We start from the raw sequence: 16,072 nt of genomic DNA, 5'->3' as shown, positions 1-16,072 counted from the left end.
TGTTTAATAGGAACATATATATATATATATATATCCTCTATCAGAGTGTGCACCATCTTGGGAAGGGGGGTAAGGAGAAAGGGGGAGAAAAATTTTAAACTCAAAAGCATATGGAAGTGATTGTTCATAAATCAAAATAAATTAATAAAAAATAAAGAGAAAAATAAAATATCAAAGATTATTTAGACCTTGTAAAGACACTAAAGTAAGTATTCTTTATATTTCCATTGTCACCAACATTTCATTTTGGGGCCAAAAAGTTTCCAAAAAGACTCATGTTTTGGGAAGCAGCAAGATTTAGTGAAAACATCCATCCCTGAATACTGAAATAGAATACATAGAATCCACCTGGCACTCACCAGTAGTACAGTCATGGTCTCCTTAAAATGGCCATTAGTTTCCTTTTACCTAAAATCAAGATAATAATACTTGCAATATCAACTTTAAATTATTGTCATGGATAGCAAAAGAGATAATCTAGTATGGTCCAATTCCACAAGCATTTGCTAAGCAACTACTCTGAACAAGGTAGCATGCTTAAATAATGTCCATAGAGCAATTTATTTATAATTTATGAACATCATAATACTAAATAAAAGCAAGCTATTGATATTTGGGGGTTGTTACTAAAACAATGAGTTCATAATTTTTAAAAATTTCTAATCTCAGGGCAGCTAGGTTGCACAGTGGATAGAGCACTGGAGTCAGGAGGACCTGAATTGAAATACAGCCTCAGACAAATAGCACTCACCAGCTGTGTGACTCTAGGCAAGTCACTTAACCCCTATTACCTAGCAAACAAATAAACAAAAAATTTCTTATGTCTAGTAAAGTCGTATAAGAAACTTTCCCCAAGTCTTTAGACTAATACATTTGTGTTTAGCCAGGAATAGGAAAGTAAACCCAGATGTATACTTGCATAAGGACACCAAAGTTTTGCTAAGGTACTGACATGCAGGGGTTGTACCCTTCTTTTTGGTAGCAAAATTTACCACTTAGCCTAACTTACATAAATGAAGAGTTAATGGTAACAAATGGTACCTTGGCCACCACAGCTCTGTAGTAGGGCTTACTGAAAGGAACTAAGTTTTCCAAATGCAATCCTTGGACACAAGATCTGTATACTAGGCATTGAGGATCACCAAAAATATTTACAAGTGAAATCAGCAGCTAAGAAAGTACATTCAGAACACTTTTAACCCAGCCCTAAGTTCATCCTCTTTCACAGTGCCCAAGAAACTCTTTTGATGCTAAATCTTTCTTGTCATATTATTTCTTTTCTGGTGTTCATTGAAACCTGGTATTCTACTGAAGACACATTTATGAGGATTCTTTACATGCCTGTATGCACTTTCTTACACACCTTCTTATCCACAGGATCAGAAAGAAAAGTTGCCTGTTCTCTGCTTAACCTTGCCATCTCAAGACCCTCACTCCATCCCTATCAATAGGCAACTACACCATTTAGGTCTCTGTTGCTATCAATATGGACCTCCAGTTCACTTTATCTCTTCTCCACTTAGTTTTGTCATTAATTCATATACTTCTTTTCTTCCCTTTCCAATCCTTTCTGTGAACCCTTAGGCTTGTCAGTTGTCCAACTTCCTCAACTACCATTCAGGCTGCTTCAACAACAAGAAAGAGTGATCATGCTTATAACAACTACCCCAAAATTCCTGACAGAATTCCTCAGCAAAGTACTGGCATCAAGGTCTGAGAAGATGACTATGCACATAGAGGGCAGCAATTAGGAGCCAAAAGGAAACATGACTTCTTCCTAGAAAATGGAGAATCCCTTGTGAGATGAGTCCCAGTGGGAGCTTCTGTCTCTGTGTTACTAATGAGGTCCCAGGAATTTTCTCAGTAACCGTAAAACACTTTAAGTACATCATCAAGAGCTTTGTAGTATGAGTAAGTGTTGTTTCCTTACCTATGGTTGAAGAGGAAACTCCGGAAAATGTCACAATTAGAAATGATCATCTTCAGATCAAATCAACTTACAGAGCATTTCAGAGATGGAATTCTGTGCCCTGATTCCCACCAACACTAAAAGGGATTAGAAACCTCTGTGCCAAGACCATAGAAATTTTCATAGGAGAGATTAACCTTCCAGGACTCTATGGGCGAAGATGATTTAAGAGCCACTGCTAGAGGGTGAGTATTTGACTAATTTGATATTACTCTTCATTCTACCAAAAATATTCATGAAACTCCAGGGATTTGCAAAAGAAAGGATATCTCTATATTCTATTCTAGCCATCACTGACCATGACAGGGGCAGAAAACTGGGTATAGGTGGTTTAAAAGCTAGAAAGAGATTTTTGGAAGTATGAGGAATTCCAGCTCAGAATGAAAGAAATGCAGAATTTGATAGTTGGAAAGGACCTTCCATCTACTTCAAGTAATACCCCACAACTCCACCCAAATACCCACTAAAGCAATGGAAGTTATCTAGCCTCTACTTGAAGAAGGAGAAACCAATTACCTACCAAGGCAGCCCAATTTCCTTTTGGTAAAGGTAATTGTTAGGGATTTTATTCTCTCATCAAGGGTAAATATATTTCTTTGCAACATTCACACTTCCCTTGGTGCTACCCTTTAGGGACAATCTGAGCAAGTCTAATCTCAATCAGAGATAACAGTCTTTAAAATACTTGGAAACAATTATCATGCCCAACTGATTCTTCCCTTGTCCAGGCTAAACTTTCACAAGTTATTCAAATTGTCCTCATATAGTAGGTACTCAATATCATTCATGACCCTCATTTTCCTTTTCTTGATATTCTCCAATTTGTGAATGTCCTTCACCAACTACGGCATAGAGAACTGGACACAATACTCCAGCTGTGCTTTAACCAAGGTAGAGTGTTTTAGGACTATCATTTCCTTATTCCTGCAAACTATACCTCTCTCCATTTAACCCAAGATTACGTTAGGTTTTTTGACTCCACTTCAGATTGTTCATTATATTGAATCTGTAGCCTACTGAATCCCCTGATCTTTGTCAAACAAGCTGACTTTTAAACTTAGAGCCATTTTTAAAAATTTTTGGAACTCATTCCTCTAACTACAGTGGAGGGATTTACATTTATTCCTATTAAATTTTGTCATACTAGATTAAGCCTATTGTCTTAAATGAACATAATACTTTTGGATCATGTATTGGTCAAATTGTGAGTATTTGTCCAAGCTTTGTGTCATATTCAAACGCAAGCCATCAGTGCTTTCATCTAAGTCACTGATCAGTGTGTGATCAACAATGCAAGAGAGAATACTAATCCCTAAAGCACTCTACTGAAGACTACCTTTCAAGTTGGCATTGAATCATTAATGACTACTCTTTGTGAGGTGTTCCACTAAGTGCAAGTCCATGAAACCACACTTTTGTCCCTGTCATATCACTGCATCTTTTCCATAATGTGCTTCTTATCAAATATTTTTGCCAAAATTTAAGCATGATAAGTGTATTTATTTCTTTTATTGCTCATTGTATTAATTTATCATTTTATTAAAAAAATGTCTTGGGACCTAAAGAACTCTCTCCATTAAGGAAAACCAGATTTCTTAGCAGCTCATAACATTCCAGTTAGGTGCCCTTGGTAATGACTGAGTTCTCTCAGCTCCTTTTTTTTTTTAGCCTCTTACCTTTGAAAATGAGGCAGAGGAAAGACTTTCTGACTTGATAAGCCTCAAATGTAATTGGTAGGCAGCTCAACATCCAATTGTCTGTTAATCAAGTTCCACAAAAAAATCAAGAGCTTTGGTGAATGCTGTGAGGAGAGAGTTGATTTTGGATTCTATCTCTTGCTAGGTGAACTTAAGCCTTAATATTCTTTTTTTCAAAAAAAATATTTAAAGTTTTGAGTTCCAAATTCTATTCTTCCCTCCCTGGGCCCCTCCCTGAGATGGTAGGTAATCAGATATAGATTACACATGCAATTATACAAAACATTTCGATATTAGTCATTTTGTACAAGAAGACTTGAATAAAAGAAAAAAATTGAAAGCAAATTAAAAATAGCACACTTCAGTTTGTATTCTATCAATATCAGTTCTTTCTCTGGAGGTAGATAGTATGCTTCATCATCAATCTTTTAGGATTTTCTTGGATATTTGTTTTGCTGAGAATAGCTAAGTCATTCACAATTCTTCATTGAACAATATTGCTGTTACTGTGTACAACGTTCTCCTGGTTCTGCTCACTTCACTATGGATTAGTTCATGTAAGTCTTCCCAGGTTTTTATGAAATCATTCTGCTTGTCATTTCTTATAGCCCAATAATATTCCATTACAATCATATATCATAACTTCTTTAGCCATTTCTGAATTGATGTGCATCCCTTTAATTTCCAAATTTTAGCCACCACAAAAATAGCTGCTATAAATATTTTTGTACAAATAGATCTTTTCTCTTTTATTGGACGTCTTTGGGATATACACCTAGCAGTGGTATTGCTGAATCAAAGGGTACACACAGTTTTGTAACCATTTTGACATAGTTCCAAATTGCTCTCCAGAATGGTTGCATCAGTTCACAACTAAATCAACAATGCATTGGTGTGCCAGTTTTCCTACATTCCCTCTAACATCCAACATTTTCCTTTTTTATCATATTAATCAATCTGATAGGTGTGAGGTGGTACATCATAGTTGTTTTAATTTGTATTTCTCTAATCAATAGTGATTTAGAGCATTTTTTATGACTATAAATAGCTTTATTTTTTTTTATCTGAAAACTGTCTGTTCATGTCATCTGGCCCTTTACCAATTGGAGATTGATTTATATATTTTTAAATTTGACTCAGGTCTCTCTCTCTCTCTCTCTCTCTCTCTCTCTCTCTCTCTCTCTCTCTTTCTCAGTATACATATATATATGTATATGTATACACATATACATATACATATACACATATACATACATATATATATACATATATATGTATATGTATACACATATACATATACATATACACATATACATACATATATATATACATATATATGTATGTGTATGTGTGTATATATATATATGTATATATATATGTATGTGTATGTGTGTATATATATATGTATATATATATATATATGTATATGTATACACATATACATATACATATACACATATACATACATATATATATACATATATATATATATATATATACACACATACACATACATATAAAGCACATGAGAAATGAGGCTTTTATCAGATATAACCATAGCAAAATTTCTCCCACTTTTCTGCTTTCCTTGTAATTTTTATTGTTTTGGTTTTGTTTGCACAAAAACTTTTAAATTTTACATAATTAAAATTATCTGTTTTACATTTTGTAATGCTATGTATATCTTCTTGGGTCTTAAAGCCTTCCCTTATCCATAACTCTGACAATAAACTATTCCATGCTCTCTTAATTTGCTAATGGTATTACCCTTTATTTGTAAATTATGTATTCATTTTAGCCTTATCCTGTCATACAGTGTGAGATGTTGGTGTATATCTAATTTCTGCCATACTGTTTTCCAGCTTTCCCAACAGTTTTTGTCAAATAATGAGTTTTTGTTTCAAAAGCTTAGATCTTTGTGTGTATCATATACTAAGTTACTATGGTCCTTTACTGCAATAAGCCTCAATGTTCTTTAGGATTGTTATATATGTAATACATACTTAAATATTTTTGCATACATTTTGTTTTGTGAGCAAACACCTTTGAAACAATGTAGTTATATCAATCAAATTATTATTATTGTATATAAGGGAGAAGTTAAGTATGGCCTTTCCGGAAGTCTAATTGAAATGCCTTATATACCTGCAAGGCTAATGAATCTTCAGTTTATGGTAGGAAATTAGGCAAAGACAAAAGAATCAAAAGAATTTAGATTGTAATTTTAGTGTTCTATCTAAGGTCTCACTGTAGATAGGCAATAATGAGGACCCCATTTTTTCTGTCTTCTCAACAGATTCTTGTCTCTTCTTACTCCACACTCAAAAAGAATGGAGAAAGGAAATTATTCACTTGTGACTGAGTTCATCCTCATAGGGCTAACAGACCAGCCTGAGCTCCAGATGACATTCTTCTTCCTGTTCTTAGTCATGTATATAGTCACTGTGATGGGGAACCTGGACATAATTATACTTACTTGGCTGAGTTCTCATCTTCACAATCCAATGTATTATTTCCTCTTCAATTTGTCCTTCATTGATCTCTGTCAATCAACTGTCATCACACCCAAAATGCTAGTGAACTTTATGTCAGAGAAGAACACCATCTCTTATTCTGACTGCATGACTCAGTTCTATTTTTTTGGTTTTTTTGCCATTTCTGAATGTCACATGTTGGCTGTGATGGCATATGACCGCTATGTGGCTATATGCCATCCCCTTCATTACAGTCTTATTGTGTCCTATCAAGTCTGCTCATGGTTGGTGGGTTGGGTGTATGCATTGGGCCTTGTTGGGGCCACAGCTCACACAGGTTGCATGCTTAGAGTGTTTTTCTGTAAGGAAAATGCAATTAATCATTATTTCTGTGACCTTCTTCCACTCTTGAAGCTCTCTTGCTCTGGCGTCTATGTCAATGAACTGGTGACTCTGGCTTCCAGTACATTTAGTATCTTTTTCCCAACACTGACCATTATTTGCTCTTATGTTTTAATCATTGCTAGCATCATAAAAATTCAATCCACTGAAGGCAGATCAAAAGCCTTCAGCACCTGCAGTTCCCATATTGCAGCAGTTGGTGTCTTTGGATCTCTTGCATTCATGTACCTGCAGCCATCTTCATTCAGCTCCATGGGGAAAGTGTCCTCTGTCTTTTACACTATCATTGTGCCCTTGCTAAACCCCCTTATCTACAGTCTAAGAAATAAAGATGTCAAAATTGCATTGAAGAAAGTGATACAAAGAAGAATATTCCAGTGAAAGGGGAAATAATACACTAATGGATTGATGTGTCTAATGGATATTTAGCAAGGGGAGGGAGGGAGAGAGAGAGAAAGAGAGACAGAGAGTGGAGAGGAGAAACAGAGAGAGTGACAAAGAGAGTGAGAGTGAGAGAGACTGGTACAAAGCAGATACTCTGCCCCACACCCATAATTCATTAGAAGACCAACTCAGAGCTACTTTGGGGACATTTCTCAAACCAGTAGTCTGTATCTCTCTTCCCACATTTATTCTCCTATTATCTCTCTGATTTACATTCCAAATGGTTTGTAAAATTCAGCCATGGGCTGACCTGTTCCTGATATTTAAATAGCTGTCTTTGCTATTTTAAATATCTGTATGTAAATGCAACTTTCACAGATGCCCCTCTGTGGACTAATGATTCCTGCAATTAGCAGTTAAATCTACAAGGTTCCAAAATATGAATGTTGCTGAGAATGTTAAGTATAGAAGAGGATTTAATGATTTACAAGCCCAAACCATTGTTTCTCAGCTGAAGAAACTATACCTGACAGAGGATAAATTTCTTTTTCATAGTTTCAGAACAGGCCAAGAGTAAAAACAGGTCTTGAATCCAAATCTCCTGATTCTTGGCCTTTTTTCTTCTGCAATACATCACGTAGTCATCTAGACAAAGGAATTGAATGGAGGAAAACACAATTGCAACCTTTAATGTGAATGGATATGTAAAGGTGTTAAGAATCCATCCTGTAACACCATAAAAGATGGCCTCATGCAGGTAAGAAGTGTTTCTGGGAGACAGACACTGATTTTTCTTCTTGCCCTGGGAAAAACAGACTTTCTTAAGCTCAGTACCAATAGCAGCTACAAGAGCATGAATTGTGAGACAGAATTCTGCTAAACTGGATATTTTAAAGCTGACCATGCCAAAGGTGTGGAACTTGAAACATTTTCAGAATTTTTTTCAATGTATTGATTGGGTTTGCTGATTTTTATCCTCTCTTTTTCTATCTTTTCTCTAAAAGTGTCATTTGTTACATAGGAAGGCTCTGTGAGAAAAGAGCTAGCTCCAATAATAGAGAGCTTAATTACAGAAATTAACTTTAAAAGTTGTAAATTACCTTTCATACATGTCTTCCTTATAAGTACACCTCACTACCATTATACTCTGGACTATTCATTTTCATGAATATTGTCTATATTTGCATGAAACCTTTCACTCAAGGCTTAACTGTGAGAAGAGCAATATTTTGTTCTTACTGTGGTATCTTAAATAATAATCACAACTATGTTTACATAGTGAAAGTAATTAAGACTCTCATGAGTTCTGAGTCTGGAGTGTAAGGTCTGGGATAGGTGAGTGTGGTAAAGGTGTGTGTTTTGTGCAAGGAAGAGATGGAATGGCAGATAGTGTGGAATATTGGATACTGAGTGTTGAGGCTGAGCAGCCTCTGAGGCAGCTTCCTAAGCCCTTGCCTCTGCCACTGTCTCTACTCTCAAGGGCCAGAATGAGAGGGTGGTGACTGTCTTTCCATTTGGGATGACAAATGCTGAAGTATGGTCTCCCTTTTTTTCCCCATCCTCTCTTGCCTGAGGATAGCAGAGGATGACTCCAAAGCTTAATCTATCTTGGAATTGCTCCCCTAATTTCTCCATAAATAATTTGAATTGTTGTTGTCTGGATAAATCCAATCACAATACCTGCTCTTGAGTTATTTGTTGTCTAATTTTTCAATATGATTAGTAATTGAGCAAATTACAATACACGCTTGTCAGATAATATTATATTGCCCTTTAAAAAGATTAATATGAGGAAATTAGGGAAGCACCATAAAGAAGCATCAAGCTTATATCTCAAATTTATAGTTTTAATTGAAATTAAATAGAATACTACACTTGGGAAAATAGGTCATAAACCATAGATTAAAGTTTATTGTGTATGTGCTTACAGAAAGGTAGAGGAAGTAATAAGGGTTGATTCTTAGAATGTAGAAAGTTATTTTATCTGTTTGTTTTAGTGATTTGCAAATGTTTGGGTTTCAAACTAGTGTCCTTAAAACCCTATGTTATGTCTTGTCATGCTTTACACTAGAAATGCATCTTTGAAATTGCTTCCTAATTTATTTCAGAAACAAAAGTTGTTCTTGATTTTCAACTTTACATTTAGGTAGATATTCATCCAGAAATTATTGTTTAGGTTGGTTTTTTAAAATATGTAAAAATTTTAGTTTACTTCAGTTCCTTTCAGCTCTGTATTAATTCATATTGTAACCCCGTTGTCCCTTTCTCCTTGAAATTACCTGATACATAAAATACTATACATATATATAAATTTAAAATATGCATGCATTTGAGTATGGAGAGGGAATATTATAACAGTAGTATTGATATTATGTATAATATACATATATAGATAGATAATAGGGATGGATAGATAGATAGATAGATAGATAGATAGATAGATAGATAGATAAAATAAACTTTTGATTCTAACAGATATTACTCTAAACATAACACAAAATTATTTCCTCCTCAACAGTTCTGGTGCTTTGCTTTGGATCAGTGGCTCTTTTTTTTTTTTTTTGGCTAGGTAATAGGGTTAAGTGACCTGCCCAGGATCACAAAGCTAGTAAGTGTCAAGTGTCTGATTCTGGATTTGAACTCAGGTCCTCCTGAATCCAGGGCTGGTGCTCTATCCACTGTGCCACCTAGCTGCCCCTTCACCAGTGGCTCTTTAAGTGCAGTATGGGTATCCCCAGGAGTCTCTAAAATCCTTTTGTGAGGTCTATAAGCTCAAAACTATTTTCATAATGCAAAAATATTTTCAATTTCTGATATAGTAAATATAAATATAACCCACCAAATAAAAGTTTCTTGGGACATTCACTGTTCATCAGGGTAAAGGAATCTTGAAAGCAAATATTTGAGAATCACTGCTGCAGATATGAATTTCTCAATACAAACTTTCAAAGAAAACAACAGATTACCAAGCTACAGTAGCTGTTCTTCACAAAATCTTAATGGATCCCTTGCAAAGAAATGACTTCCCATGGCTGGAAATTGAGATCAGTGATGATGATGATGATGATGATGATGATGATGATGATGATGATGATATTGTAATAACAATAATGATTGCAATAAATAATTTTTTGCTCATTCAGGCATTCATTTTTGTCCTTAGCACAATAATCAAACATCCTGGTTCCTGTGAGCAATTCAATCCAGTTCATCAAACATTTAGTGAGTACCTACTGCATGTAACATACTGTATTAGTCACTGGGAATAAAAAGACAAATGAAAAACAGCCACCCATGTTGTTTCTGAGGTCAAAATTATTTTCATAATATTGATAAGATGTTTTAATGTTTAATGTGATAGACGTAGATAGATATAACTTACATAAATGAAAGGTGTTTTTTTGGAATTTATGGTATAAAAGTGTCCTAAGACCAAAAGGTATGAGATTCACAACCCTGGATATCTATTTCCTAGTATAAATTTTCAAAGAGAATAGACTGTCACAAAATAGTAAGTGGTCCACACAAAATCTGAAGCAATCCCTCTCAATGAAATAACTTTCCACTGGTGAACTCTGTTCCTATTATATTTTAATACTGCATTGTTGTGAATGTAAGCTCCTTGAGAGAAAGAACAATTTCATTTCTGCACCTCTACCCCTCCATTTCACTGCCATGGTGCTTTGATCTACTCTCTACCTCTCAGTCAGACCCATCCCTCCATTTCCTGCTCTGGGGTCCTGGGCTCTTGAGAGATGAAAGCTAACTATGTGTAGGTCCTTAAAGACTCATCTCAATGCAATCTTACTATCCTCTTGCCATGCAGCAGTTCTGCTCCCCCCGCAACACACTTTTCACCTCTACCTCTGATGATAATCAAAATAGTATTATTTCTAAAAAGAATTTTCATCAGTTGCCCTATAATTTTACCCATAATCCCTATAATTTCCTAGATCAATTGGCTCCTCCCTGGCCACTCCTACCATCTTATATTATCTTCCCTCTTAAGAATATAAATTTCTTCACAGGGAAGTCTCCCTTGCTTTATGTATTTGTGGTCCCAGCATTTAGCATGGTCGCTGGCACATAGTATTTACTTAAAAAGTATTTTTTCACTCAGCAAGTCATTCATTTCTGTGCTTACCACAGAATTTTGAAGAGTACACATACTTCATATTTGTTCAAATTAGTTTATGTGAATTTCTGAAAAGTGTTATGGTGAGATTTAATAACCAGGGATTCAAGACTCCTTCTCAAGGCTCCTCCTCAAGACTCCTCCTTTGGGGAGATTAACTACTCAGTGCTCAATTTCCAGGGGAGGTGAGGGAGGGTCTATGTGACAGAGTTGGCAAGAGTTTGGGATAGTAGAGATCTTGGTCTTCTTTCTTCCAGCTTTATGAGAGAACATATAAGGTTCCGGATTCTCTTCAGAGTGGGGTCCCTAAAGATAGACAAGGACTCTAGAAGGAAGCTGAAGTAAAGAAGATCTGGTACCTCAATTATGTCCCCCAACCCCAACATACCATTCTAGAGACAGCAGGGAATGCCCCCTTGAGTGAGATGTAGAGCTCTCTCTTAATTGAGATCAGATAACTTGCTCCAATTGGGAGAGATCATTTTCCTGTCTATTGTCTGTCATATTCTCAATTCTTTTTTTTTCAATTTTTAGGCATTTGGAGTTAAGTGACTTGCCCAGGGTCACACAGCTAGTAAGTGTCAAGTGTTTGGTCTGAGGCCAGATTTGAACTCAGGTTCTCCTTACTTTAAGGCCAGTGCTCTATCGCTGTGCCACCTAGCTGCCCCCTATATTCTCAATTCTGTATAACTTCTCTGATTTCTGTTGGATATCAGGAAAGCTCTGAGAGCAGCAGATGGAAAATCTTAGGACAACTGACCAAATCACTGAAACAAAAATCCCCTCTATAATAATCCCAAAAATTGTTTATCAGGCCTCCTCTTCAACAGCTCTAGGGATGAGGAATACAACAGTGAATGTCGCTGCTGATTCTGATAATAAAAATTCAAGTTATTCTTTTGGTGCTATAATTAGAACAATGCCTTCATAATTTTTTTCTTATCTCTACTTACATTCTTATGAGAAACTTTCCCCAATCCTTTGAGTTTTACATCTAGCATTCTTCTACATAGTCAGGGATAGACAAGAACACCCAGATATATACTAACAAAAGGATACCAGAGCTTTGGCCTAGGTTCTGACATGCAGGAGGCATGTGGTAGCAAAATTTACCACTCAACCTACTTGCTTCTTTGCTTAGAAAAAAAATTGATTTATACTCCAGTATACACCAGGGTACCTTGACAACCACAGCTCTCTACCATGGCTCATCTACAGGAACAAAGTCCCCCCAGTGTACTTCTTGGAGAAAAGACTCTTGTACTAGGCACCAAGGATAAATACATGCATGCACACACACACATCCTTATCAACAGGAGAGATCAACAGCTAAGGAAGTGCTGCCAGACACTGTTAACTTAGACTTAGGCTATCACAACTCATCCCTTTTCACTGTGCACACTAACACTCTTCCATTATTAATAAACTTCTCTTATCCTGGAGCTTTCTTTTCATGTTTTCTTCCATTGTATGGTGATCACTGAAACCTAACCTTCTTCTGAAGACATGAAATGTCTTAGCAACCTTTTCATGGCTGTATGTGATTTCGCACATACCCTCTTATGCAGAATCAAGAGGAGAATCAAGAGCAGAAGCCAATAGAGGATTTATTTGGCCTTGCCACCCGTAGACATTTTATTCATTCTTGTTACTTAGCAACTATGCTATTTTTATCCCTCTTCAATAAGTTCAGAATCTGATTTTCACACTTCTTCTACCTCTTCCCCTCCCTTCCTTGAATTCAGGCCTCCCAGTTGCCCAACATCCTCAGCTACCACAACCTCTTACTTCAGACAACTTCAACCATATGGATCGTTCATACATTAGAGCTACCCCAAGTCTCCCAAACATCAATTCAAATAAATTGGTTCTGGGTGCCCAAATTCCTATGTCTAGTATTGGGATCATGTTCTGAATAGTTCATTGGGCACACAGGGAGTAAATTAAACTGAAAGAATGAAGAAGTAGAGGAAAATATTAATTACTTCTTCCCAGAAAGGAGAAATTGCTTATGAGATGAGTCACTGTAGAAGACTTTGTCTGTGTATTGCTAATGAGGTCCCAATTATCTCATACACATCCATAAAAGCCTGAAGTTACATCATCAGGAGCTCTGTTGACATTGATGAACACTGTTTCTTTTCCCAGAACTGAAGAGGCCACTCTGGTTAAAGTCACAATTAGTTTAAAGTAATGATTAGAAATAACAATCTTCAGATCAAGTCAATTTCTAGAGCATTTCATAGACTGAGTTGTGTGTCCTGATTCCCATCAATATTAACAAGGATTAGATGGCTCCAAACATGACTGTAATAAGTTTTATAGAAGCCATATTCTTTGAGTAAAGAAGCTTTAAGATTCAATGCTAGAAGGTAAGTAGTTGATTAATTTGATGTTATTTTCCCTTCCAAATAAGGATTAAGGAAGCCTTAAGACTTTGCAAAAGAAATGATATCTCCATATTGATTATACCCATAATGGCAATTGATAATGTCAGAAGTCTAAAGGCTTGGCAAAAAATCGAAAGAGATTTTTGGAGGTATGAAGAACTTCGCCTGAGAAGTATACAACTACAGCACCTTTTGAATTAGAAGGGACATTCCATCTAGTTCAAACCCTACCCCATAACCTACCTTCAATACACCTACAGCTGTGGTAGTAATCTAGCTTGAAGACCTCAACTTAAGAGGAAATCTCTACTGCTATGGCAATACATTTCACTTTGGGTTATGTATAATTGTTATGGATTTTATCCTCACATCAAGCCTAAAATTTGCTTCTTTCCAACTTTACACATTACTCTTGGATTTTCCTTTTTTGAGACAAACTTTTACATATAATTTCTTTTACATATAATAGCCTTTAAAATACTAGAAAATGATTATCATTTCCCTCTGATTCTTCCCTTTTCCATGCCAGACTTTCACAAGTCATTCTAATCATCTTTACATGACATGTACTCAAGATCATTTATGGTCCTAAATGCCTTTTTCTGGATATTCTCTACCTTTTCAATATTCTTCCTCCACTATGGGAAGAACCAGACAAAATAATGTGGTTTGAACAAGGTGAAGTGTGGTAAAACTATCTCTTCCTTATTCCTGGAAGTCATACCTTTCTTCATGGAACACAAGGTTACTTAACTTTTTTTTTGACTACCACCTTAGATTGCTCAGTTATATTGAGTTTGTAGTCTACTAAAATCATTGATCTCTAACAAACAAACTGACATCTAAGTTTGCCTCCATATTTTTGCACTTTTAGAGCTGATTCTTTAACTATCGTTCAAGGTATTACATTCATCTTTATTAAATTTTATGATATTAGATTAAGCCCATTATCTTAACCTATCAAATTTTTAGATCATGTGTTTCTTAAACTGTGAGTTAGGTATGTCTTCAAGGTTGGTGTCATGTTCAAAAACATACCATCTGTTGTTATTTTTTTGTTAAGCTTTTTCTTTTCAAAGAGGACCAAAGACCAAAGAGTGATGTCCTGACATGAGTGTGAATAGGATTTAAGTGAGCCAGAGCCATGCAAATTCCAAAGCCCCATTCTTTCCTCCGGATCCATCAAAGTGCAATGGTTAAGACAAAAGTACTGCAGTAGATGACCTTAGCTTTTATAAATTAAGGTCATTTCCCATGCCTCAGTTTGTCTGAGGGGCCCATTCAATGACCAAGGGCTAGGCAAGAATTGAGGCAAAAAATGGATTAATTTATCATCACAAAAATATCATTTTGAGAGAGAGGAAAGACCCTCAAACTTTCCTGACAGAATAGAAAAGAGTTGCTATTTACACTCATATCAAGCCATCAGAACTTATACAATGATCCATAGAGGCCTGGGCTGGGTGACTATTGGACATTCAATGAGTGATTTGGATTTAAAGGTGTAGTCAAGTAGCTCCGTTTGAAATACAATAGGCTGGTCCAGAGAAAATATACTGTGCAGCAGCACAGGACAAAAGTAAATTGTCCAAGCTTTTAGAAAAAACATCTAGCCCCCAAGCTCCAAAATATCTGACAAAATTTAAGCAAACATTATATTCCTATGAACAGAGCTCTCATATGTAAGAATAAGACACCCCAAACGGAGAAAGAGACCACATGTGGTGAGGGGCTTTAGTTGTGTGTGGATGCAAGGGAGGCTAAACAGACATCTTTGCCTCTATGTATTTCCCCACAATTCTCCAAAACAGACTTTCATTCCTGCCAGTGCTTTTTCAGAGGTAGGTCTGGAGGTCTGCAAGCCCTTAGTTCTTCCAAAGCGGCATCATCCAAGGAAAGGTGTAGTCACTGCTCTCCTGGCCTATACTCTTGTCTGTAAGCTGTGACAAATACTCTTCTCTACCACAGTACCCATGACCAGGACCCTGCACACTACCTATAAAATGTGGACACTAATAGCACCTATCTCTCAGGATCACCTGAATTGGCAGTGGAGACATGTTTTTATTCAAGGTGTTTAAAAGCAAAAGACTGAGTACAAATCCCTAAGGCACTCTACTTAATATATCCTTTCAAGTTGACATTGAATTATTAAGGGCTACTCTGCAAATCATTCCACCAATTGCAAATCCATGAAATTGCTGTTTTGTCTAGTCCATATTACTTTATGTTTTCCATATTATGGTTTTGAAAAAATTTTGTCAAAATTTATGTTCAGTGAGTGTACAGTATTTGTCTGATTGGCTATAATAGTAATCTACCATTTTAGTCAAAAATGTCTTGAGGTACTAAGAAGTACCCCCATGGAAGACAACCAGATTTCCTTGCCAGCACATAGCTTTCAAATTATGTGCCCTTGGCAATGACTGAACTCACTGAGACCCCTTTTCCTTCCCTTGGAAAAGGAGACAGAAGCCATAGCTCCCAAGTTGGCAGGCTCCAAAGGTAGTCAGTGGGCAGCTCAAAGGCTACTGGGCTGTGAATGGTGTATCACAAAAACTCAAGAGGTGGAGTGAATTACTCTCAGGAGACAATTAGTTTTGGCATAGATCTCTTTGGCT

The 16,072-nt window shown here is 36.2% G+C and overlaps 1 protein-coding gene across 1 annotated transcript; it reads left to right on the top strand.

Annotated features, from left to right (window-relative positions):
- Positions 1-5,996: 5,996 nt before the first annotated feature.
- Positions 5,997-6,923, top strand: LOC110218129 (olfactory receptor 8G1-like). Its single transcript, XM_021000669.1, has one exon. It carries the CDS (start codon positions 5,997-5,999, stop codon positions 6,921-6,923), a length of 927 nt encoding a protein of 308 aa, XP_020856328.1.
- Positions 6,924-16,072: the final 9,149 nt, after the last annotated feature.

This window comes from Phascolarctos cinereus, unplaced genomic scaffold, assembly GCF_003287225.1.
Source record: "Phascolarctos cinereus isolate Bilbo 61053 unplaced genomic scaffold, phaCin_HiC Scaffold_726;HRSCAF=1367, whole genome shotgun sequence".
NCBI lineage: Eukaryota > Metazoa > Chordata > Mammalia > Diprotodontia > Phascolarctidae > Phascolarctos > Phascolarctos cinereus.
The sequence above is the reverse complement of the archived record's forward strand: the minus strand, read 5'-3'. Positions and strand labels throughout refer to the sequence as shown.